Below are 25,589 nucleotides of genomic sequence, written 5' to 3'. Positions count from 1 at the left end.
GAACCCCGCCCCTCCCTTGTTACTGACGAGCCCCGCCCCCTCCCGCCGCCCGGCGGAGCTCCGCCCCCACCCCCGCCCCCCGCCCGGCCACAGAGCTCCCCTCGCTCAGTCTGGCTGGCCCCATGTTACTGAGCGGAGCTCCTCCAGCGGGCTCCGGCCCGGGGCAGCGGGCGCAGGGGAGCGCGGGGAGCGGCCCGGGGGGGTCGCGCCGGGGCGCCGGGGGAGCGGGAGCCGGCCCTGGAGGGGGCGGCAGTGGCGGAGTGGCCAAGTGGCTCCGGGAGCACCTGGGCTTCCGCGGGGGGGGCGGCGGCGGAGGTGGGGGCAAGCCGGCGCCCCCGGAGCCGGACTACCGTCCCCCAGCACCGTCCCCGGCCGCGCCCCCTGCGCCACCCCCGGACATCCTGGCCGCCTATCGGCTGCAGAGAGAGCGCGACTTCGAAGACCCTTACTCTGGGGGGCCGTCCAGCTCCGCTGCTGCCCCAGCCACCCCCGCCGTCCCCGGCCCCACGCCGCCCCCGCGCCACGGCTCGCCACCCCACCGCCTTATTCGGGTTGAGACCCCTGGCCCCCCAGCGCCTCCTCCCGAGGAGCGTATCTCTGGACCCCCAGCTAGCAGCGACAGGGTGAGTGCTGCTCCGGGCGTGGGTGGCCGGGAGGAGAGGTGGTAGGAGGTCTGGGGCTTTCAAGAGGGACAAAGGTGGCCTGGCCGGGGCCGGGCCTGGGCCCCTTAATGTCACGGTTCCTGGAGGACAAGATCTTAATCCTTGACCCGGGGGCTCGGAGGCTTCATCCACCTTTGTTCAAATTCTCGACCGACTAATCTGGGACGTGTGCCCCAAACTCTGCTTCTGTCCCTGTTATCGCCCCAGGACTAGTGACCCTCTTCCTCAGGGGCTCTGTCCTCCTCATGTCAGTCCTCCTCCTCCTCCTCCCAGGGCCTTATCAGCGATCTTTTTTCTAACGGTATTTGAGCACCCCCCACCCCAAGCCAGTTTATGGCTTTTCTGCCCTCCGGGAGCAGTAGCTCCCTGCCCTTTGATCTCTGACCCCTCCCCCCAGGGCAGAGGCAGCACAAAGCTCCATTCCTCCTCCTCGGGGGGAGCCCAAGCATCCTTGCAGTTGCTGGAGCCCCAGGAAGGAGGTGAGGGCTGAGGTTTCTCCCTGTGGATACAGCAAGAGCTGGCCTTTGCCTTACCCAGTGGTACTGGAGCCTGGTGGACTGTTGTTCTCAGGAAGCCAGAACAAGCAGTAGGTAGTTCTTCACCAAGGATTACTGACCACTGAGGTCCAGGCAGGCTCACTCCTGCACTATTTCCCTTGGTGTAAGGGGGCAGTCAGTGCTTCGGACCTGTTGCCCAGAAGGGGCTGAGCAGCTGAGCCCACTTGTCTCCTCCTGGCCTCCCCTTTCCCGGGTCCATTCTGAGGGAGGCTAGAACCTTTGGGGGACGTGCAGGCATGGGATGAAGGGAAAGCTGGGCCTCAGAGGCCACTGGTGGAGAACCAGCCCTTGCCCAGCTCCATTTAAGTCTTATCCCTCCTTGATAGCTGAAAGCCATCAAGGTCCCTCTGGCCCTAAATTCCATGACAGTGACTCTGTGGACTGCCTTGGCTCTGTTGTCCCCTCCTCACACATCCCTGGAAGCTCAACCCTGGGGCTTAATCCCTTTCCTCAGCAGAGAACACAGTTTTATTTGGTTGGAGAGCAAAGTTGCTGTCTGAATCCATAGGATCCCGTGTTGAGGCTTTCGGTGGAGAAACTGCCCTTCTGTCCTGGATAAGAGAGATGTGTCAGGATCAGAGCAGAAGCCTCAGGAATGTGACTTATTTTCCCCTTCGTTCCTGCCATAGGACCTGACTGTCCATCCTGGGCCAGGATCCTTAGCCTGCAGAAGGAGACTGCTTTCATCACATGACCTTCAGCTCCTCTCCTTCCTCATTGTCTCCCAGTTGGGTGATGTGTTGGTGGCAGTGGCAGTGAGGCAGAGGAAGCATTAAGCCTTGTTCTTATTACTGACCAGTTAGTGTCCTCCCTGACCACTGCCCATTGGCACATAGGCCTGAACTATCCCTGGCCTTCCTCTCTGAAGTCTTGGAATGGCCTAATAGGCTGCCCCTGAAGCCATGGGCTCCTCTAGGACAAGGATCATTGTCCTCCTCATGTCTGAATTTCCCAAGTGCCTGACATGCTTGCATAAAAAGGGGTGAATAAAATACATCCATTGAATGGTGACTGTCCATTGCTAAGGTGACCTGAAGGTCAGAGACTCCCTTAACTACAGCTCCCTTTTGTACATTTCCCCACAGAGACCCCCCCCCCCCCAAGGAAGGGGCTGCATCCACACAACTGAGAGATCCATGGTCTCTTCTCACTGAGGGCATCCATGCCTCAGCCTGGGTTGGCTCTGTGATCTGTGGGCTATTCAGACGTTAGGGGCCAAGAGGTGTCTGACTCCTTTGTCAGCTGCAGGGACAGGAATGAAATCCAGCAGGATCTCCCAGGAGCTACACAATCTGTGGTTTCTTTAGTGGGTGTGATGAGAAGGATCCAGGATGCCATCCAGACTGGCTCAGGGGCAGGGACATTGTCTCTGCGGGCCCCAACCTGGAGCCTCCCACCATTGAGAGAGAGGAGCTCCAATTGTTTAGGAGTACAGTTTGGGGGATCCCAGAGTCTTCCCTTAGGAAGAGTCCAAACTAGGCACCTGAGCCCCTTATCCTAAACCCAAGTTGCTATCCCTGAATGGTGAGCCAGCCTGTTGAGCTGGAGTTTCTGTTCTTTGAAGTGTTTTGTCCCGATCCTCTGTTCCTGTCCTCTCGGCCATGCGGGTCTTCTTGGCTTTTTGCTTTGGGGTTACTTTCTGAGGTGAGATGGGAACTGCAGACCGGGATGGACCATAGGCTGGCCCATTTTCCTTCCCTTCCTGGAGCCCAGTAGCTGGTGCCGGGTGGTTCAGAACCCCGTGAGAGGGCCTGGTTGTGAGGTTTGATGAAATGCGTGGAAATACTGCTATGATGAGAAGGTGGAGGGGAAATGAGCCCTGTGGAAAGTGACTTTAGAGGGCAGGAGAGAATGGGGATTTCGACAGGGCCCTGAGAGGCCTAGGGAGCTTAGGCCCATTAGTGTTTCCCCATGCAGGGCTCTGGCTACTGGCCCTCCCTGAGACCCACTGCTGCATTTGGCAAGGGGGCAAGGGTGGCCATCTGGGCGGGCCTGGCAGTGCAGGTGTGGGAGCCGCAGGAGCTGCCCCCTGGACCAGGCAGTCAGGGCCGCACCATCTGGCCGTGGGAAGAGCTTCCTCATGGTGCTGGGCCCTGTCTGGCCTCCAGGCCACACTTGGGCAGAGGGGTGAGAGAATTGGGCCTTAGTTGCTTTGCTCCCTTTTCTCAGATCTGTGACAGGAAAAACCTGGTCTAATTAGGAAAGGGGGATGGGTATGGAAAAGGGGCCCTAATTGGATAAAGCTTGGAGCTGCCTGTGACCATCTGCACAGTGTGTCCTTTGCCTCCATCCTGCCAAGATATGTGTGTGTGTGTGTGTGAGTGAGTGACAGAGAGACAGAGAAAGAGATGATGTGAACAATAAGACAGACACCCTGTATGCATTGAAACTAGGGCTCTTGTTCTTAGCTCATGGAGAGGCTTTGGGGGTTCATGAACCTCCAGAAATTATGTGCAAATATTTGGGTGCATGAGCATTTCTCTGGGAAAAGGCTAACAGCTCCCAGATGCTTAAAGGGTTTCATAGGGCCCAAAATATCAAGAACTTTAAAAAATAAATACATGGTGTTCACATGGACTTGGATCCTCCAGGCCCAAATTTGGAAGCAAGTGAAAAGTCAGGTAGAGAGAGGAAAAGGAAGGAGACATCGATGGTGTCAGAAGGCAAACAAGACATTCCTGCTCTGGGGTCAGGAGTCTGACCTGAGGACTGCTGCCGTAAGATCGTGCCTCAGCCAGTGTTCACTGAGGAGTTCTAGAACATTAAGTGACACTAGCCCAGGTGCTGAAAGGGACTCACCTCCTAGAAGACCTGGTCCTTGCCTTTTTTGAGTTTGTTTGTTCTTGCTTTAATTTTTCTTTTTCTGACTTCCACAGAGTCTGGAGTTGTGATCTGTTTATCTTGCACATGTCCTCCAGTGGAGGCAGGAGGGGAAAAAAAGAAGGGTCCAGGTGAAGGGACCTTTGTGGATTGGTTAGAGCCCTTAACCCTTTGGCCAGGGCTGGCCATCTTTGCTGTCACTGGGGCTTTGCGGTGGGTGAAGGGGTACTGCCAAGGCCTGCGGCTACCAGGGGACTTTATGGTGGGCCTACCACTCTTCCCACTGCTACCTCCTCACACTGCAGCACTCACTCTTGGAGGAAGGCTTCTGCAGCTTGTTAGCTTGGCCAGTGACTCAAGGACACCTCAGTTAGCCCTGGCACTCCACCTGTTGGGAGCCAGGAACAGCTAGGGTGCTGCGGACCATGGGTGGGAGCAGCTGGCTGGGGCCTGGGGCTTGGAAGGGCAGCTGCTGCCCCCTCCAGCTCGCCCCCCGCCCTGCAGAACCAGTGCGGATGCTGTGCGAGAGCAGAGTTGGGGCCCAGTTCCACCGGCACACAGGGAGCCTGCGGGGCCTCTGGAGCTTGGGGCGCAGCTGCAGGGCTTCACAGCCCCTCGGGGTGCCACACTCATGGAGCTTCCTTTGTGGCTGTCCCTGTGAGCCCCTGGAGGACCCAGAGATCTGGTCTTTCCATCTTTCATGGTATACTCGCAGACCATTACCTAGTACCTGCCATGTGCCTGGTACTATTTTGAAATAGCTGATGTGTTATAGACCAACTGCTTCTGACAGTGACCCTAGGAGAAGATTCTGTCATTATCCTCAGGTTATTTAGAGGGAGACTGAAGCCCAGGAGTGTTGCATCACACGTGCCTGATTTCACAGCTAGTAGGAGAGCTGGGGTTCGCAGCCAGGCGGCCTGATGGCAGACTGGCTGCCAACACCGTGCTGTGGGACCATGGCCCCTTTCGGGGAGCTGTTCACCGAGTGTGGGGAGCAGACTCAGAGAAGGAATGAAGAGTGCACCCCGTGCTGGGTTCTCCATTTTCTGAACCGAAAGGCCTGCACTTGCCACCCAGTCCTGAGGTGGCCTCAGACACACCTTACAAGGGTTGTCGACCTCCATTGTATATCTGTGATGTTCGAATGTCTTACAAGTTTGACATTTCTTTGTAATTAGAAAAAGATGCTAACAGATTTGTTTCGTGGAAAGGAGTTTCCATGGCAGATAAAATTGGGAAGGGTGATTCCAATAAGCGGGAACAGAGGGCACAGTTAGAAAGTTAGATTTTGGGAAAGGTAAATAGTATATACCATTTCCAAAACTAACAGACTTTCGGCAGAAAAAGGATTTCACGGTTAAATACTTTGGAAAAATGCCGAGTTAAACAAAATTAGACAGCTCTCTTTGCTACTCGATTTCTCAGAGCCTTTAACATGCTAAAGTGTATTTTAAATCTACAAGTGGAGGAGAGAGGATGCTACATTTCCTGAGTTGTCTGGAAAATCTGCAGCAAGGCAGTGACAGTCAGACCTGGGTGCCAGTCTTGTCTCTACTGCCGCCATCTGTGTCCCCAGTCCAGCACCTAAACTCTGGGCTTTAGTGTCTGAATAGAAGAGATCAGCGGCAGGGCGAACATCTATTGAGCACTGACTGCATTCCAGCCTCTGAATTAAGGACTTTTACACTTACTCTCCTCTTTCCAATCCTATGAGGTGGGTAGTAATACCATCCCCATTCTACAGGTGAAAAACCAGAGGCTTCCAGACATTAAATGTCAACTGAAGACATGGAGGAAAGGGGCAGGAGTAGACTTTGGCAACCTTGCAGAGCCCAAATCCTGTGACATATGCCCCCTGCTAGCTGCCCTTGGACCAGCGAGCCCCATGGGTAGGGTCAGGAACTCCTAGTGGGGCCCAGCTGCAGAGTGGAAGGTCGCACCAGATGGTGGGCCTGCCAGCTATCTTAGGAGAGGCTCAGGCAGGAAGGAGAGTCAAAGCAGGACAGCTGCTCTGGGAGGGGCACTGCCCAGTTGGAACAGGCACAAGAGCTGGGTCTGGAGCCTGCTGGATGGCAGGAGGGAGGGGATCTGGTTGGCAGGAGGCGAGGGGACAAGGGGGCCTCCGGGCAGCAGCTACTTGCCTATTAATTTGGAAGTATTTCAGCCTTTCAGTAGCATTCTGCCTACCAGAGGTTTGCCTAAATATTAGCCCTGGTTTTAGGTGCCTTCCCTGCCAGTTCTTCCCTTCTGCCCTTGAACCAGAGGCTTTGATCCCTGCTCAAGTGCCGGTTCTCCAGACAGCCTGCTCCCACAGCTGCTACTGGTCTCACAGCTGCTCAGAGTTGGGGTGAATGGGGATCTGAGAGTCTGTGTTGCTCCAGAAGCTAGAGTCTTAGAGAGGGAGGCCTTTGGAGCATCTAGTAAATGTACACGGAGTGCCTCCCTTGTGCCAGGCCCTGTGGCAGACGTGGTATACAGCAGTGAGTACAGCAGTCAGGCAAAGGTCCCATGAACAAAATAAATCGTGATAGAGCAAAGGTGTCAGAAGCCTGCAGAGGCAGCTTCCCCCCACTGAGCAGTCTGGCCTTCTCACATGGCCTAGAAACCACGGGTGGGTGCCAGTCTTGCCAACCTTCCCAGCAGGTGTTTCTGCTTCTCCTCCTGTCTCCCAGCCCTGTGGGTGGCTCCTCTAGGTAACCCGCCCAGGGCGGGGGGCTAGGTTTTCCTGGAGCAGGGTGTGGAGTCTGGGGTGGAACAGAGGAGCCATTGAACTGCCCACAGAGCTGCCACCTGGGTGCCCATAGGCACCGTGGGCTGGCCCTAGGGAGGCCCGTCCTGGGCCAGGGAGAGGTCACAGCTCAAGTCCAGCCCAGGGCTCCAGCAGGAAGGGCACTGGCTTGGGGCGGGGGAAGAGCCAGGGAAGGGGGCTCTGCAGAGCCTGGGGGACTGGGGCTTGGGCGCAGCACTTCTCACTGAGCAGTTTCTCCAGGACTCAGTGCCCCACCCCCCCACCGGAATCATGATGCCTTTCTCTTCTGAATAAACAAGGAGAAGTGCTTCCTTTGTCCATTATTCCTGTTTTATGTGAACTAATTTAACAGATACCTACTGAGCACTTTTAGGTGCTGGGAATTTAGCAGTAAGCATGGTCCTACCCTCAGGAGGCTCAGGATCTGCAGGAAGACAGATGATGAAACAAGTATTTATTACACAGTGTAATAATACCCCGGCACAGAGGCATCTAACCATACCTGGGGGGAGAATGGAAAGGAATTCTGAAGAAAGAAAATCATATAATCCAGGCAGAGGGAAAGCCTCTTTGGTAAGAAACAAAGCACAGAACTTTCAGGTAACAGAGTGATCCGAGGTGGGTAGGGAGAAGCCGAAGAGGGAAGTGGAATCTTTAAGTCCCTTTAACTCTGGACTTTTTCTTGTGGGCATTACACTGCTTAAGGATAGCTCGTCCGATAACTCGGTTCCTGTTAAATAGCTGTTACATAGGAGTGTGAGGCTGAGTGCCAACTGCCAACTGCAGAGCCCCCTTGGTTGGGTGGGTGGGGCTGTGAGTGCTAGTATGTCTGGGAGGAAGCAGCTTCGGTTGGGAGTGGATTTCTTTTCTCTCCTTCCTGGAAGAAGGAGGACTAGGGGTGGAGGGCTCCAAGGGGAGACAGGCAGTGATCTAGTAGAAACATTTTTATAGTACCTACTGTGAGCCAGGCGCTTGTTAGAGCTAGAGAGACAGAAACAACAAAGAACTCTAGGCTGGTGGGTGAGCTGATGGTGGGGATGGTATGACTTGAGATGGTGGTCTTCTCAGAAGCAGGTGGAGATTTGAGGGAGGTGAAGGAGATAGGGGATTTGGGTGATACAAGGTGGAACATGGTGGGAGCTGAACTGAAGGGGGAGATGGTAGGAGTCATTGGGATGTGCTTCAGAGACCCCTGGAGGGGCTCGTGGGGGGCCCAAGGAACGCGCAGGAGGAGTCCCTGTGGTGGGCAGTTTCCTTTCCCCGTCACTGCTTTGCTACGGGGTCCCAGATCCACTGACCCAGGGCAGACAATCACCCCCATAGCCTCCCTGCTCAACTGGCTCCTGCAGTTCTGATCTGGCCCAGACCCAAAGCCTACACTGAGAATGGAGGAGAGGCAGGAGTGGCCCCTCCTCATGCCACAGGCCCCAGAGCCACCTCTTGTCCATGCCTGTCAACTCAGTGCAGTGCTTCCCCTCAGGTGCTGGCAGCCCTGGGTGGGCTGGGCTCTGTCTCCGCTTAGGCCTGCCCCCTTCAAGGAGCCTGTGCCCAGCTTGGAGAAAGGCTCTATTGTCCTCTGCTGCACCCCACCCTGAGTACCTTGGGCTCTTCCTCAGGGTGTGTGGCTTACAGTTCGCTCTGCCTTGACTGGAGCAGGGACAAGAGGGTTGGTCATGAACCATTTGTGAGGGAGAAAGGGGCAGTGTGGGATGTGGAGTGTCAAGGCTACGCCTTCCCTGTTCCTAGCCTCCAGGAACCAGGGGATTTCAACTGAGCCCAAACCCTGGCTTTCCTCAGGGCTGTCAAAGTTGGTCTCTCTCCTGGGATGGCCAAGACGCCCACTGGTGGCAGGTTGGCAGCAGCATTTTGCACAAAGGGCACAGGTTCCAACTGGGTTCCCCCACTTAGGTGGAATGGTCTTGGCCGTATTATTCCCTACCTGCCCTGAGCCTCCATTTCCTTAAAATGAGTGTAACAATGCACACATGACGTGGTGATGAATGTTCTGAGGCTAGACCAGCAGGACTATGCCATAAAGTGAGTATTTGGCTTTGCTTTTCTCTGTGGTCAGCAAATTTTTCTTTGTTCAGCATCTGGGATGGAACTTGTAGGCATGGACCAAGTTAATCTCTGAGTTGCCTGCTATTCCCTACTTGTTCTGTGAACTCCTCCGACACCTTTGTAACCAGTTCTCTGAATTGATTCCCTCTGTTGAACCATCTGGTGTTGAACACCTCTGTTGTTCTGCCTGGACACAGACTGAGGCAGGCCTTAGTGCCCAGAGCTTTATCCTGGCCATTTATCCTAAGGGATGACCCAGAGGCAAAAAATTAATAGAAAAGATAGATCTGCCACTCTGTCGGCAGCCTAGTAGGGGAAACCTGCAGAGGAAGAGCCAGAGCTTGTCCCCATCCAAGCTCAGAGCCTGCCTGTGGATGCCTCTTCCTCTAGGTCTAAGACATTCTGCCCAGGACTCACTCCCATGGACAAAGCATCTGGGGAGATGCAGAGCTGTCTCTCAGATGTCTGAAGCCTGCTCTCCTCACTGTCTTCCCACAGTTGGCAATCCTTGAAGACTACGCAGACCCATTTGATGTTCAGGAGACTGGTGAAGGCCCAGCAGGAGCTTCAGGAGCCCCAGACAAGGTCCCTGAAAATGACGGCTATATGGAACCCTATGAGGCCCAAAAGATGATGGCTGGTGCGTGATGGAGTCAGGGGTGGGGGATTGCTGTCTGAGATCTAGGTATTGGCACAACAGGCTCTGGGACCCACAAGACTAAGGATTGATTCCATGATTCCTTACTGGTCCTTGGAGACCATGGGTCCACCATGGACCACCTTGGGTCACTGGCCACTGCCTTCAAGAGAGTCAGTTTGGAGAAGGAGCCATGACTTGTGGTGCCTGAGATGTGAGGCGGTAGAGAAGGCCACACAACTAAAGGTCAGGCCGGTAGAGTTAGGATAGTCAGGAGGGGCAGGATAAGTGGTGTGGGCTGGGGGTCATGGAACCCAAAAAAGAGAATCACCAGCTTTAGGGAAGGTGGTGAGCTTGAGAGGTTGTGATGTCAGAGTGAAACAGCTTTATGGTGGTTGGAACCACAGGGCTGGAGAAGGGCAAGCTGGTCAAGGAGTGCAGGCAGAGAGCAATGAGTAGGACTTGGTCCTGGGGAGCAGAGCAGAGGTCAAGAGAGCGTCCAGGGAAAGAGAACTAAGCGGAGGTGATCTGAGAGGAGGACAGGGGTGAGTTGGTCCAAGCCAAGACCCCAAGGCAGGAGGGGAGGAAGGTTTGTTCAAGGGCAGACAATTTTAGTGTTGGGCATACTGAGGAGCCAGAATGAGAGAGGCCACGGGGGCAGTGAAGGGCCTTGAAGGCGGGAATGAGGCATTTGGACTTGCTCTGGAGGAGGAGGAAAACCGATATGGATTCCTGAGCAAGACAGAAACAGGACAAATACGGCATTTTAAGGGGATTACTGAGGCTTTGGTGTACAGAACAGACCAGGAGAACTGGGCATCAGAAAGATGAGTTAGCAGTTGTGGAAACTGCTGAGGCTTTAAGGGAGCAATAATTAGCACCGCTTTCTTCCCCTCCTGAGCTTGGAGATCACTGAGAAGTCAGATTAAGGAAATAGATGGATGAAGATAAGAATGTCCGCTTTATTAGTGATACAGTAGATTGGAGAACATCACTTAGCTATGTCTCCACAGTAGGCTGCTTAATAATTCACAGAATTAAACTTCCCCACTCAGGCTTGGGCAATGCAGCACAGCTATAGGCCCCTTCACAGGAGCAGGGCGAGGAGGCAGGAGGAGAAAGAGCCAGAAGGCAGAGCTGAGAAAGAGAGTGAACATCCGCTGGTGATCAGATAAGCTGCTCTCCCTCCTTGGGAGTGGGGTGAGGGGGCAGAAAGCGGTCAGAAGTGTTCTCCATGGAGCTCATGGAAATTCGAGCCAGTAGAGGAGGGCTCACCCTAGCAACAATCTAGATGTGGAGAGATGAGGCTAAGAGTCCTCAGGTACTGGGGGCAAACAGGTGGGATTTAGAGCAGGAAGGAGGGCCAGGACCGAGGAGAGCAGTGTAGTGGACAGGTGGAGAAGGTGGGAGGGTGACTACCCTCTTTAGATCAGAGTGGTGTGTACCCCTCGGAGGCTCATGAATGCCCTGGAATTGTATGTGAGAATTTGCACATGTTCTGGAGAGTAGCTCCATAGCTTTTATTGTATTTTCAATGGGGCCAGTGATCCCAAAAAGAAAATCACAGAACAGAGTAGAAGAATTTCTTGGGAAAGTGGCAAGTTTGAAACATTCAAGTGAAAGATCTTATTGGCAACTGGAAGTGTATATGGTGCCATGAGACTGGGCAAGGAGTGAGGGCGAATAAGGCCTGGTTCTGGGGAACAGAGACCAAGAGAGGGGCCAGGGAAGGAGTCCAAATGGGTAACCAGAGAGGACAACCACGTAATTGACTTGTCAGAAGGGGACAGTTGCAAGGAGGGAGTGCTCAGCAGTAGCTGAGCAACAAAGAAGTATTTTCTGATTGTCAAGTGGTATTACTTGGGATGCAAGGAAAAAACTGGAGGTGTGTAGTCAGGAGGAGGTGGATTAGGAGAGGACCCTGCCTCAGTTTCCGAAATGTGTAAGCCTCATTTCCCATCCCCTTGCTGGCCATCTAAAGATCTTTTTTCTGTCTTTCACTCTGGTGCTTCTCTGCCCCTGCCTCCATTGGATCCCATGCTTTTTGGAACCCCAGAGATGTTTTGAGGGCTATTGGGCCCCCAGAGCCAGTGGCATCTCCTTTGAAGGAGGCTTGGTGTGTTGCTGAGGGTGCTGACAGAGAAGCTGAGCTGGGTAGCCAGGGCCGCTCTCACACCTCCCCTCCTGCCTTGCCCTGGCAGAGATCCGGAGCTCCAAGGAGACAGCCGCTCAGGCCTTGCCTCTGTATGACACGCCCTACGAGCCAGAGGAGGAGGGGACCACCCCTGAGGGTGAGGGGGCCACCTGGCCTCGGGAGTCCCGGCTGCCAGAGGATGATGAGAGGCCCCCTGAGGAGTATGACCAGCCCTGGGAGTGGAAGAAGGAGAGGATTTCCAAAGCCTTTGCAGGTAAGCCCCTGGTGGAGCTGGTGGATCTGCTGGGGTCTCCAAACAGCTCTCCAGGCCCAGGGCAGTGGAAGGAGTGGACCCCAGGTACTGGGGGAGGCCCTGAAGCTGGGCCCAAGGGAGGAATAGTTGCGTGCATCACAGAGATTGGCGAATTGGGCCTTGTGGGTGCAGCGCTGTGTGCGGGTCAGGGAACGGGTAAGGGAGGATGGAGGGTCTCCCTGTATCACCACCTCTCAGAGTCCAAGAGGCTTAGGCCACTTCCCTCTTTTGGGAGACAGGGTATATCTTAAAATACAGAAATTCCAAACAAAAAGATAAAACTTGGGACATGTTAAATATTTACCCTTAACAAAAGAAGGCATTTAACAGCCCAGACAATGAAAATGCTGTGTGCGTAACCTTTAGAGATCCCAGCTGTGAATCAGAGAGCTGTGTCTCCCAGTAGCAGGCTAGGGGCACCTGTGCCCTGAGGGTATTTCTGAGGAGCAGGAACAGGTGGGGAGAGAGAGGCTGTGAGAAATCCCCTTGGTTGAATGAGGGTTAGGTTTCTCCTGTGTCATACACCCCCGTGCAGATCCCAGGCCTGGAGTCCAACCCGGGGAGGTTTGGGGGTGGTGGTGCTGAATGGGTGCGGCTGGAGAGGGCTTTAGCCCCTGGATTCTTGATTCAGTGAGAACATAAAAGATGTAAATGCCATTTGACTTCACCCCCACTCCTATGGCCCCTTCACCCCTCCTTGGGCAAGGGGGCTCATGCTAGAGCTGAACTCAGCTCTCTGCCCTGTCCTCCCAGCCCTGGTGGCTAGACTGGGAAACCACAGGTTTCTAATTTGTTTCCTGTAAAGCGTGCACCATTGAGGAGGGACCATTTATCTCCAGAAGTCTCCTTGGAGAATCAATACTGTTTGGATTGCTTAATGGGAAAATCTATGCTCGTCATTAGGAAACCTCGTTAGCAGTCCTGCAGCCACCAGTGGCATCCCTTTCTTAATTGTCGGGGCTCAAGATTGAGGGTGTGGGGCTAAATTTCAATAAAACATCTGCCCCCACATCAGAGTATTCCTGACAGCCTGGAGCTGGGCTGTCAGTCTCGCTGCCCATGACTTCCCAGACCGTGGGTAAAAGGAGGAAGGGCAGCAAGTCTGAGGGTGCCAGGAGGCTGTGGGAACCTGGGTGTGGTGCCGGGAGGTGAGGGCAGCTCGTTGTCCCTCCTTTCTTCCTTTCCTGCTCCTTTTGGGCCCTGAAGGCTTCTGAGGCTTCAAATGAAGGGGACCCACACAGCTGGCAGGGCAAGACTCTGCATCCTGTTTGCTATCTGTGCCCCCCACCCTTTGACTGAGCTGGCCTGGTGTGGTCATTGTGGCTCTATCCAACCCTCTGAGAGTCCTGCTCCCCCCTCAGAAGCCACTCCTGCCTTTGCTCTGACCCTCCTCCTTTCTAGGCTATCCTGTGTCCTGGCTTTGGGTTTTGGTGTCTCAACCTCTGCCTCTCTCTGTCTCTCTCTCTGTCTCTGTCCCTGTCTGTGTCTCTTCTCCCTGCTGCTGGCTCCAGTTGACATTAAGGTCATCAAAGACCTACCTTGGCCTCCGCCGGTGGGACAGCTGGACAGCAGCCCCTCCCTCCCTGATGGGGACAGGGACATCTCCGGTCCAGCCTCACCCCTCCCTGAGCCCAGCCTGGAGGACGGCAGCGGTGGGTCCTGTGGGAGCTTCTGGCCAGGGTGACATGTTCTCTCATGCCTCAGGCCCTGTGGGCTTGGGTTGGAGGAGCTGGAATGGGGCAAGGTTTGGAGAACCCAGGAAGAGTTCCCTTCGTCCTGGAGGAAGAGAGAAGGGACAAAGCACACATTCCTCCTTCCTCCGAAACGTGTGGGGAAGGTGTCTCCTAAAGGAGTCCCTTTCCAAATATCTTTCCCACCATGCCACAAAAATCTACTATTTTAGATTCACTTCTTTGCATAGGATTTTGTCTGACCCCAGCCTTTGACAGTGTAAATAACTCTTGAGGCAGGGATGATGCTAGCACAGGAAATGTCTGAGTCCTTCCAGTAAGTGAAGGGTCTGATCCTTGCATCTGGTAACTGAAAGACAATAAGATCCTGAAAATGCTACAAGGAGAGAAAAAACCCAAATGAGAAGAAAGGAAGCATTGAGCACTTCCCTCTCCATTCAGTTTTGTACAGAATGGGCAGCCAAGGGTTTGTGAACACCTGTTTGTACATTTGTGCCTGAGTGTGAGGGGTATTTTGTAAATATAGGATGAAAGAGGGTCTCTGTCACCTGTCCATGTGTGCCTGTGCCCATGTGGCTCACTGGCTTCCTCCCTCCAGGGGGCTGGTTCAGTGGGGCAGAGCCACCCCAGCTGGGTTTCTCTGGTGGGGGCAGGGAGCCTGTGGGCAGCAGCCCTGGGGGCGGGGGGAGGGGCGGGCTGGCTGGCGGCTTCGGGCAGGATTAGCCTGTCAGGATGGCACCAAGGGGAATCGGATAATTGTTCTCAAATCGATAAGTCATTTCTACAGAATGGCTTGGCAGGGTGATATGGAGAACGGTAATGAACTCTGAGGAGGAGAAAGAAACAATATTATCAGCGCTGAAGCCACCCCGAGGGGTAATGGAATAGGGGAAGGCAGGCAGCTGCTCCAGAGGGAGAAGTTGAAGTGGTTTCTCATGTTGCTTCTCTCTCCTCTCCTCCCACAGCATGGGGACTGGTAGGGACAGTGTGGCATAGGAGGGCTGAGCCCCACCCCCAAAAGGGGAGTGGACCCAAGATTCTGTCCCCAGAGCCGGTCAAGCCCAGGAGCATGTCCCACCCTTCTAGAACATTCCTTTGACCCTTTTTGGCAGAAAATGGGGGGAGCACTGGTTATTCTATAGAGCTCTGTCTCTAAGGGTCCTCGGAGTCTATGACTGGTATATTCCCCACAGCCCAGTTTGAAGGATCTGAGAAGAGCTGCCTGTCACCTGGCCGGGAGGAGAAGGGGCGGCTACCTCCCCGACTCTCTGCAGGGAACCCCAAGTCAGCAAAGCCCCTAATCGTGGAGCCCAGCAGCCCCCTTGGGGAGTGGACAGACCCAGCACTGCCTCTGGAAAACCAGGTGTGAGTGTCTGTGTCCAGCTGGGGACTCTCTCCCCTCCCTTCCCCTCCTGCCACTGGCTTGCCTGCAGGGGACACCCAGAATGGGTGGGCCAGGACGGCAAGGGACCCAGCAGAGATGCCCCCCTTCCTCTCTCTTGTTCTCAGCTGGTACCACGGGGCCATCAGTCGAACAGATGCCGAGAACCTGCTCCGACTGTGCAAAGAGGCCAGCTACCTGGTGCGCAACAGTGAGACCAGCAAGAATGATTTCTCCCTGTCCCTCAAGTGAGTAGGGGTGGGCCAACTAGCAGTGTTAGGCAGGATTAGCTCATCAGCATGGCACCAAGGAGAATCCATGGGAAGACAACCAGCAGGACAGGAGGACCAGCATTCTCCCCATACCCAACCAAGCTGGGGAGAACTCCGTCCGCATGAACATTTGCTGACCCTGGGCCAGGCCCTGGGGATCTGGAGCAGTCTGAGGCTCAGCCCCTAATCTCAAGGAGCTCAGAGTCCATTAGAAGAAACAATCAAGCCTGTCCGATGGGAGGGGAGGGTCCTGCCACCCCCTCCCCTGTCACTTACTAGCTGTGTGGCCTGGAGCCCCCTTAACCTCTCTGGGCCTCAGTTTTCTTACTTATAAAATGGGAGAATAATAATATCTACCTTGTAGGGAGGGATCAAATGAAGTAATATATGGGAGGCACTTAACATGGTGCTAAATGCTAAATAAATTATCACCATCATCTTTATTAATAGAAGTCCAAATGTTCTTAAAGCACAGGCAAGGAGAGAGGAACTTTGCTCGAGAGAGGCTGGGTCCTGGGAGGAGGGTGGAACAGCGGACACAAAGCTGTTGTTCACTGTGAAGAAGTGGGCAGGCGGTCTGGGTACTAGTGGCTGATAACTGAATCTTAAAGGATCCAGGAGGAGGAGGGGGTGGCAGGACCCTCCCCTCCCATGAGCCTTCCTTCCCAGGAACTGATAGATCAGCATTGGCCTCCTAGGCCATCCTGGTAGAATGGCCAGCCCTCCCGTTCATCCCCAGTTCTGCCTGGTAGATCCTACACTCCACACGACAGCCTGTCAGATGGTGTGTCCATTCACATCCCCCCAACACTGCTGGGACATCTGTACCACCTCCTACCACATTTTCTGGAGGCATTAGATTACAGGTATACCCCCACTTCAAACAAATGCAATATACAGAAAAGTTGGGACTATTAAACAGATACATTTGAGGATAATTATTCAACTTCAACTAAAAGATAATGGGAAAATGCCAGTCTATATTCAAATAACTTGAATTTTATTCTTGGGCTTAATAAAACTAGCTATGTGACCCTAGGCAAATCATGAAACCTGTCTGGGTCTTGGTTTCTTCCTTTGCAAAATGCATTAATGGGTACCACTTAGGTTTCTTGCCACTCTCATACCCTGAAAATTATCATAAAATCAAAGGAGCATTTAGGAAAAGCTAATCTGTCAAAAATCTGATATAACACTAGGAATGTGTATTGCTTTAATAGATTAGAGTCACAGAGCATCTACTGTGTGCTGAGCAGCATATATACCCTCTCCAAACCACCAACCTATAAGATGAATCTCTTTTTTATAGACAGAAGTAAATACAAAGAGCTATGTGAGTGGGTTGAGGCCACAGGTAATGAAGTACCAAAAGCAGGATTTGCACCCAGCTCAGTTCAGCCTGACTACAAGAACCGCAGTCTTCCATCGCATAGCTCCACCCGACATCAAATCTGGAACAGTCCAAGGCTGGGTTAGACAGCAAGGGTCTGGCTCCCTGAACAGAGTGGGCCAGGGCTCAGCCCTAGCCTGGGGAGTACAAGGGGGAGGCAGGCCTGGATGCTGCTTCAGCCCAGCCTCATCTGGCCCCACCAGCATCTGTCTGCCAGAGCCTCGTTTGCATATAAATGGCTTCTCTGAAATACAATTATGGTTTCTCTGCTCTCTGTAATAGAAGGGCTTTCACTGGTAATTAAACAGCTTCCTCCGAAAGCCAGGTCAGCTCTGGCCCTGCGGCCCAGCTAGTCCCATCCAGGCTCCTGAGGGTTGGGCAAGGACTCTGCTTGGGACTTTATCCCAGGAGGTCAGTTCTCCAGATGTTGGCTTATTGCCACTTATTGCCCTTTTTGGCCAGAGCTGTTCCTCAAGGAGAAGATGCAATGCAGTTTTTGGGAGAGGTGATTATCCCAAGTGGACTGTGGGTAGGGGCTTGTCCCCAAACTGTGAGAGGGTGAGGGAGCAAGGCCCAAGCTAGTACCCACAGCTTTGGGCCTGGGCCATGGCATAGGGCAGACAGGGGAGAGGATCTACTCACTGCCTCCCCCTCTCTGCATTGCCCCCAGGGACTGTACAGTTTCCCCAGGGCCTGTATGGTCACCGTCAGCCTCAGTCATTATCTCAGGCCTACAGAAGAGGGATGCCTGTGTCCCCCACCCCCCGCCCCATACACCCAGCCTGGGGCTCCCAGCAGGCTTTAGGGTACTGTATCCTAGGAGAAGGAATTGGGAGGGTTTTTCCTGTCATCCCTTTCCTCTCTTCAGTCATCCACTCTCCATCTTCCCTTGTGGGCCCAGTGAAATGGGTCTAGTCAGAGCCCTCTTTGTACCCAGGCAGGGGAAGGAAATGAAGTTTGCCAGCCTCACCTCATATGAGGGTCCCCCTCACCAGTCCTACTTCTGTTACTAGTTTCTGAGCCCTGCACTTGTCCCCAGGTAGGCTCTGGCTGGGAGACAAGTACTCAGGCTTTGGGGCTCCCCTAAGGATTGCTTCCTCCTTGCCTGTGGGCCAGGCCTGTGGTAGCTTGGGCAGACGCTGTTCTTGCTTGGCCCCCACCCCACCCCCATGCTTTCTCTCTAAGACAGAGGGTGTCCGGGTAGCTGGGAGCTGGCCAGAGCTCTGAGCAGCAGGATCCTTGTCTTGGGGACAGGGCCAGGCACTAATGTGGATTTCCTGGATTGTGTCAAGGAGATGGGAGAGGCAGTGGAGCGTTTCCTCTCTGAGGGAGGGAGTTACAGCCTCACCGATGATGTCATCCCAGGCTGAAGGGATAAAGGGGGGGGGGGGCTTGGCCCAAGGCCCAGTTAGCAGGAGGGTAAAGGGGTATCCCTAGGACAAGGCAGTTGAGACTTCCAGATTTGGAAAGGATTTCCAGAGCCCCTAGCTCACACCCTCCCCTGGTTTCTGCAAGAGAGAGCCTCAACCAAGATTCACTTGGTTGTCAACAATGCCCTGCCAAGGATGTGTGTGTCTCCACATGAGTCACTAGGAGCCCCCCCCCCCCCCACAGCTCAGAGATGGGGAGGGCAGACCAGCCTTGGCCATACAGACTGGAGGACACCGGTGCCTGGGTCACAGGGTTGGGGCAGGGAGAGTAGTCGCTCGTTTCCACCTGCACACGCCCTGTACACTCACTACACACATTCTTGGCACACCCAGTGCCCTTACCACAAAACCAATGCCTACTGTTACCCAGTCACAAAATCCTCTCTGCCTCCTCCCTATTTTGGAGGTGGAGTGGCCTCCACCTTCCCTAGTCACCTCCACACACAGCTGGCCGGAAACAGTATTTGCTGCAGGGGTAGGGGTTGGGGAGGGAAGGGGGACCGGAGAGGGCCCCTACTCACCAGGGTCTCCTCTCCTCTTCCCAGGAGCAGTCAGGGCTTCATGCACATGAAGCTGTCCCGGACCAAGGAACACAAGTACGTGCTGGGCCAGAACAGCCCACCCTTCAGCAGCGTCCCTGAAATCGTGCATCACTACGCCAGCCGCAAGCTGCCCATTAAGGGGGCCGAGCACATGTCCCTGCTCTACCCTGTGGCCATTCGGACTCTGTAGATGGGAGGCCTGGGCACTGTGACAAATCTGGACCCAGCCCTGTGCCCAACCCCCTGCTGAGGGCTGTGGCTCTTCCCAGGGACATGTTCTGTCAAACCTTTCTTCCCCTCTTCCAAGACCAAGTGGAAGCTGGAGATTCCTTAATTTATTCTAAACGGGAAGGCCTAATGGGGCCTTGGAGTAAAAGGCTGTCTGGAGCTGAGGACAGAGGAATCTCTGGGGAGAGAGGACAGCCCCTGGAGGAAGGGGGCGTCAGAGCCCCTGGTCGCCAGAGGAGTTTAAGATCCGCACCCCCACCCCCGCCTTTTCCGCCCCTAGGGCACAGGGGGAGACCCCATTCCTCACCGTCTCCTTCCCCCTGGGTCAGTGTGGGGTGGGGCAGGACGCGGGCCTTTGGGGCGCCCTGGCCATCTCTCTGCCTCCACCCCTAAACCACAGGCGGGCTCCGTCCAGAGTCCGGTGCGGGGCTTGGGGAAACCAGAAACCACCACCACCCCCGCCCCACCAAGGATGGAGCGGGCCTTGGGGGTTGGGAGACGAGGGGAAGGGCTCGGGCCGGAGGGAACTTGCGCAGTCCCCGGGCCGCCCCGGCTCCCGGCCAGATGCAATAAATAAACCCAGTCCTGCCAGGCACAGCCGCGTCCGCGCCTCCAGCGCCGCCCCCCCCCCGCCTCCGGGCTGTCGAGGGAGGGAGCTGAGAAGCGAGCGCAGATTCTGTTTATAAATCAGCTTGGGAGCAGACGCAGGCCGGCTGTGAAAAGCACTTTCGAAGCATCAAGTTCCTTCCCTTGACGAGATGTCAAAACATCCCCCGCCGCCCCTGCCCCGGCCGGGGGCACCCGGAGCCGGCCGGCCGCTCGGCGCCCCCTCCCCGCCACGCCGACTTGCGCGGCTCCCCAAGAGCGCGTCCAATTTCCTGCCAACAGCCATTCGTCTGGGAGGAGGGGAGCCGCGGGGAGACAAAGAGGCAGCGCGCCAGGCGAGGGGGAGCGGGCGGCCCTGCCACGCGGAAGCCGCGCACCCGCGGAGGCGGGAAAGCTGGCGCGGCTGACTGCGCTTTCTTTCCAGAGGAAGCGGGGCCTGCCGCGCCTCCCCCATTCGCCGACCCGGAGTCCGGGCCCCTGGAAACTTGCAGCCTGCAGGTCTGGGCCCGATCTACGTTCGGGCTGAGGCCTCCGGCTGGCTGCTGAGCCTGGCGGGGCGGTCCGCGCGTGCCCCCTGCTGGCCGTGCCTCTAACCGCGAGTCGCGGGCGCCCGGCCACGGAGACGCCCCGGCCCGCGCCCACACCTGGACCGGCCAAAGCCTGTGGGCCATGCCCCCGGGAATACCCACCGGGTCGCTGGTCGGAACCGCTGGCGACCCGCCCCAGGCCCGCCCTCCTGCTCCCACGCGGCTCCCCGTGGGGCTGAACAAACGTCCGCTTCCCTGGGACCTGCAACATCCGAATGTAGTGTCCAACATGGGATTTCGGATTTTCTATTTTATCGAAATATTTTATCGAAATCGAGGACATGCGATCTCACAAATAGAATTCTGTGAGGACAATCGAAAGTCTCACTTGAAATTGGGCCCTGCTTTAGAAATTCCCTCAGAGGTTTGCGCTATAACTTGAAGGGTACTGAGTCACCCTGGAGATGAGCAAACAGGCTCAGAGTGTTTAGGGGATGTGCTCATCCGTGTCCTCGCTTTCATCTCTTTATGGGGAAGACCCATGTAGGCACCAAGTGGCCAGCTCCTGTTGCTCAGAGGTCCTGGAGCCAGCCAGGCAGACTCTGGCTCCCTGTGGGCTCCTGCCTTGTCCTGCCACACACACCACACTTGGTGCCCCGTCCACCTTCTCAGGAACTCCCACCCCTTCCTGATCAGGCTCCAGAAGCCCCACACTAGCAGCCCAGAGAGGCCCTTCGTCAGGAACGGGAGCTGGGAAAGAGGTCTCCAGCTAAAGCACTCGGCCTTGGGCTGGTTCCTTTATCCAGAAGGTGCTGGCAGGTTCAGAGGACTGTCTGCACCAGCCTGGGTAAGCTGGCTGGTGGAGTAGCTTCCTCTGCCAGTGCCTACCCCCATCTGGGGCAGGATAAAGAAACCCAAAGGGCAGAAAAGTGGTTTATTTGTAAAGGAGACTGCTGCAGTAGGAAGAAGAGACAAGGCATGAGGAGCACTACATAGATTTGGGGCCAGATTCTGACTACAGTACATGTTTAAAAACTGGGGAGAGAAGATCAGTTGTGCTGTTAGACTAGGATGCTGAGGGGGTTCCTGTAGACTTCTCTCTGCGGGCCCAGCCTCTACCCCACCCCAAGGCATGTGCCAGCCCTTTTGACAGTGGGGAGGCTAGGGGAGGGGGAGGCTTTTTTGTGGGGGAGTTCCAAGATGCCAGCATCTGTGCTCCCACTCCATCCTTAGGCTCACAGCCCCCTAATACACATACACACTGCTTGTCAGCTCCAGTCTTTTGAGACTTTTTCTTAGCTTGGAAGAAGAGGTATCACTTTGCCCCAAAGTAATAACAGCTCTCCTGCCAGTTCCCACGTGTTTCCCAGCCAGTGCCTCCCACTTCTCCAGGCTGAGACATTCTGGACTTGGGGGTCTCTGAACCCATATGGTTGACTGACCATGGCCACCTGAACCAAAATTTGGAGGTGGGAATGGGGAGGAGGCAGAGGGAGTCAGAAATAGGAAGTACAGAGTAAGGTACAGGCCCAAACCTCTGCTCAGCTGGGCAGTGGGAAGAACCCCTGGACAGGAGGCCTAGAAGTTCTCATAATGGTGGGAGAAGTGAGTCCGGTCCTGCTTGTTGATGAGCTGACAGGCCTTTTCCACATTCTTGGTCATGCCCGGGGGGCCACAGCTAAACACCCCAATCTTCCGGACCTGTTGGGGGAGGGGAACGTGAAGGCTAGCTCAGTGTTCGTGTTAAAGACAGGCAAGAGTCCTTGATGAGGGCTCCTTCCAGATTTCTGGTAAAGGTTTGCTTTGCACCATGTGTGGTGAAGGCTGACTCGGTGTATTTACATCTAGCTCAGTTTTGGTAGACTTGCTCTGTATGGGTCCAACCTCCACCCCCTTGAAGGCATTTGTCAGCTTTGGGGACATGATCAGTGTTTCAGATCAGGGCTGGGTTAATAAACGTTCCAGTTAAAGGCTAGTTTAGTGTCTCACTGAGGGCTAGGCCATTATGAGACAGTGGCTAGCCCAGTGTTCATGGTAAAGATCAGCATCTAGGGTGAGGGCTGGCTGGGTATTCATGGTAAGAGTAGCTCTGACTTTACGGTAAGGACGAGCTCAATCACTGCACCCTTCCCTCTGGACAGGCACCTTGGCTTTAAAAGAGGCAAGTCTCTGTTGCTGCTTCCCCCCTAGCCCCTCAGAGTGACCCCTACTATTTCTCTACTCCATGAAACCCACTTATCTCCTGGGTGATGTGTTCTCATCACCTGTCAATTCCTTCCCTCATGGAGATGGCCTGGGAGGTTTGCTCAGACCTCAGGCGATAAAGGCCAGGAGAACCTTCATATGGGGTGGGACTGACCTGCGGGTGCACCTCCTGCAGGGACTTGAAGAAGGGCTCGAAGGGGGGGCGGCCGAAGTGGGTGATGGAGCGCAGGCCCGTGAACAAACTCCGGTTCAGCACCTTCTGGAAGTGCCGCTCACAGATGTACTGGGGGCACAGGGGCAGGTCAGGCCAAGGACAGTCAGGGTCCATGCCTAGCCCAAGCCAGCCTGCAGCTCAAGAGACAGAGAATGGGGTGGGGAGGGAGCTGGAGGCTGAGGATCAGGACCACCATCTCTGTGCCCCCTTTGTCTGAACCTGGCTGTCCACGCACCTGGCCTGGCCATCTCTGTCACCCTGCCAACCCAGATACCCACCCAGCCGCTCTGCCCTACCAGCATGGTGGTCCTGAGGTCAAACTTCTCAGCCAGCTGGGTGATGTAGATGTGCACGGACACCAGGTCCTGGCAATCATTCTCCTCCACCTCCCGGATGATGTCAGCCAGCCACTCAAACTGCCGCTGGGTTCGTGTCACCCAGATGAAGTAGATCTAGGGACACATGGCAGGAGCTCAGGACCTGGCTTAGCTCAGGGTCCCCATATCCCAGGGATCCCCACAGCAACAGAACTCTTCTGGTCTTGGCCAGCTTGTGTCTCTCCCCAGACACCCTGGGGGATGGTGTGTTGCAGGGACCACAAGGCCAGGTTCTGGGTGGGGGGTGTGTGTGGAGTTACCCCAGAGCATAGAGAGGTAGAAGGCTTTGATAACCTGGGGTGGTGAAAAAGGACACTTGTCAAGTGAGCTGAAGGTCTGATGGGGTGGGAAGCAGCTTTTTCGCTCTGAGCCTGCCCTGCCATTCCCTCCAATGGGCCCTCCTCAGGCTGCTAAGCTCTAAATTAACCCTAGCCCAGAGGGATAGGGTTCTACTAAGGGGCACGTCACAGAGCAGCCTTAGGGAAGACCCAGCTGGCTTCCTGGAGCAGATGGGAATGGGCTGAAAGAGAGACTGAAAGGATGGAAGCTGCCACGGAGAGACCCACGTCCAACTTCTGAAGAGGATGAAGCGGGGCTGTGTGAGTTAAGAAGCAGAGGCAGAGCTGGCATGGACAGAGGAGAAGAGGAGCTGCCTGTCACCCTCCAAGTGCTGACAGTGCATGGGCTGGGCCTCTGCCTGCTGCGTTCCTGTGTCCCTGACTCACCCGCCAGGCCCAGAGACACAAGCTGGGGCCTGCTACCAGGTCCAGGCTGGGGTGAAGGGACCTGGGATGGAGGGGGCCTGAGGGCCTGGGCTGTGTTCCCGGAACCAACCCAGCCCACCAGCCCTGCCTCACACCACCTCCCCTCTTCTTCCTCTTGAATGCAGAGCCTGTTTCACTTCTGCCCCACCCCAGATGTTCCCTTCCTTCTCCCAACCTAACAATGCTCCCTTCAGGGGCTGGCCACCTCTGTAAGACAGAGTGGGTTTTTTAACCCTCTCCAACTCGGTTCCTTAGGGTTTGAGGATATCCTGACCCCTCGGGGGTCAGGCCAACTGTGCCTTGTTCTTCAGATGAAGAACAGGGGCAGGGGAGACAGGCAGAGATGGACGCAGTGATAGGGAGCAGGGTTCGGCAGGAAGATAGGGCACTCACCTTCTTGCAGAACACGTGGCAGCTGACCGAAGACTTGAAGACCAGGTCTTTGAGAATGGAGGCAAAGGGGGTGACCCCAATGCCCCCTCCCACCAGCACTGACACCTCAAACTTATGCCATTCCTGGTGGCCCTCTCCAAATGGCCCATCGAGGTACAGCTGCAAGAAGAGTGGGTTGGAGTTAAGCTCCACCACCACAATAGTTCTGAAGCGAGAGATGGGAGGCAGGGAAAGGCGGGTATGTTTATAGAGTGAGGCGAAAGGGGGTACCATGGCATTACCTGGAAAGACCGGTCTCTGGATTGGGGGAGGGGAGGGACGCTGGGGAGCCTGGGGCTGCAGGGCAAGGCCTGCTAAGGGGATGTGGGGTGGGTAGCTCATCTGGCCTGGGTCTGGTCACCTTTGGGTATTTGGCACAGCCATCTCCTGTTGGAGGTGAGTAGATCTCCCTGAGCCGAGTGGTCCAGGGCCCTGCCGCCCGGATGTGCAGGCTGAGTGTGTCCTCGTGGGGCGCAGAAGTCAGTGTGAAGGGGTGGTACTCAGTGGTCCCCAGAGCCAGACAGGCGATCTGCACCCACTGTCCTGACTTGTACTCAAAGCCTTGGGGCCGCTGGAACTGCAGGTGGGTCACTCCTGAGGAAAGGAAGTGGGCAGGAGGCTGCTATCCAGGACCCAGCACCATTGTGGCCTCTAGAAAGTTCCCCCACCTGCAGCCTCAGCTCTCCTTCTAGAATATGCCAAGGCCTCTTCCCACCAGAAAGCGTTACTCCCTTTGGGCCATGCCCACCCTAAGGAGGGGCAGTGAAGCACCGGTACTCATGGTCAACAGGGAAAGGGCAGCCTGGCCTGGGCTCCTTCCCTCTCTGTTGTGAGAGAGGCTCAGGTCCCCTGGCCAAGAGCTTCTCTTGCCAGCTCCCTCATCACTGCCACCCCAAGGCCCCTGCCAACTCCACTGGGCCAGGCCAGGAGACTGCAAGGTCCAGGCTCTGGCCATGCCCTGTGGGCTTTGTCAGTACCACCCAGGTGGTCCCTGACTGCCTCTAGGCTGGTACCTGAAGGCAGCAGCTCAGCCTTCACCACGCTGATCTCTACCTTCTTCCGGCTCAGGCTCACCAGCTTGTCCCCCACATAGATCAGTGCCGGGACCAGGAAGAAGATGTGGAAACGGGGCAGCTGGATCAGGCCAAAGCTGCCATGGATGATGAGCTGGACAGAATGAAGAATTCGGCTCAGACCAAGCCATACCTACAACAGTGCCTGTGGCCAGCTCAGAGCTTAGCCCCTAGTATCCTCCACCCACCCCACCCCATCCCACGGTCACCTTCCACCCCCACCTCTCCGTGTACCATGCTCCCTCCAGGTTCCCAGATCTAACCACTTCCAACCCCAACTACTTGCGCCTTTCTGGCACCATCCTAAACCAGCCCCTTTGACTCTTGGTGGGTCTTCTGCAGTAGTCTCCTCGGTGGTCTTCTACGGGGCTGCCCAGTGTGACCCATTCTTTTCAAGGCAGCCAGTGTGACTTTTTTAAAGTTCATTTTATCATGCCATCTCAACTTAAACAGCCTTAGTGGACTTCCCATTATACCACAGGATCTTGAGATGCTCTGGCCTTTGCCTGCCACTGTTTCCC

At 55.4% G+C, this 25,589-nt stretch overlaps 2 protein-coding genes across 5 annotated transcripts in view; one reads left to right on the top strand and one right to left on the bottom strand.

Annotated features, from left to right (window-relative positions):
• The first annotated feature begins 122 nt into the window (after positions 1-122).
• Positions 123-19,243, top strand: LOC111138870 (Src homology 2 domain containing F). Of its 3 annotated transcripts, XM_022490807.1 has the most exons (7): positions 123-623; positions 9,351-9,492; positions 11,691-11,897; positions 13,448-13,588; positions 14,821-14,992; positions 15,137-15,256; positions 18,646-19,243. In XM_022490807.1, exons 1-7 carry the CDS (start codon positions 123-125, stop codon positions 18,830-18,832), a joined length of 1,470 nt encoding a protein of 489 aa, XP_022346515.1. In that variant the 3' UTR covers positions 18,833-19,243. The 3 variants fall into 3 exon arrangements, with proteins under 3 accessions (XP_022346515.1, XP_022346525.1, XP_022346533.1); XM_022490817.1 differs by lacking the exon at positions 13,448-13,588; XM_022490825.1 differs by lacking the exons at positions 13,448-13,588; positions 14,821-14,992.
• A 1,625-nt stretch (positions 19,244-20,868) lies between these two features.
• LOC111161962 (dual oxidase 1) overlaps positions 20,869-25,589 on the bottom strand; it is a 43,661-nt gene continuing 38,940 nt past the window's right edge. For both annotated transcript variants that reach the window (XM_022526065.1, XM_022526072.1), the window contains exons 29-34: positions 25,009-25,162; positions 24,357-24,589; positions 23,957-24,115; positions 22,719-22,874; positions 22,363-22,491; positions 20,869-21,704 (exon numbers count right to left, since the gene is read on the bottom strand). In XM_022526065.1, coding sequence (XP_022381773.1) covers positions 21,582-21,704; positions 22,363-22,491; positions 22,719-22,874; positions 23,957-24,115; positions 24,357-24,589; positions 25,009-25,162 — 954 coding nt within the window. In that variant the 3' untranslated portion in view covers positions 20,869-21,581. The remainder of the gene's footprint in view (positions 21,705-22,362; positions 22,492-22,718; positions 22,875-23,956; positions 24,116-24,356; positions 24,590-25,008; positions 25,163-25,589) is intronic.

The sequence above is a fragment of the Enhydra lutris genome, unplaced genomic scaffold (assembly GCF_002288905.1).
Source record: "Enhydra lutris kenyoni isolate GAN:26980312 unplaced genomic scaffold, ASM228890v2 scaffoldscaffold4, whole genome shotgun sequence".
Taxonomy (NCBI): Eukaryota; Metazoa; Chordata; class Mammalia; order Carnivora; family Mustelidae; genus Enhydra; species Enhydra lutris.
Note: the sequence above shows the minus strand (reverse complement) of the source record. Positions and strands in the feature narration are given on the sequence as shown.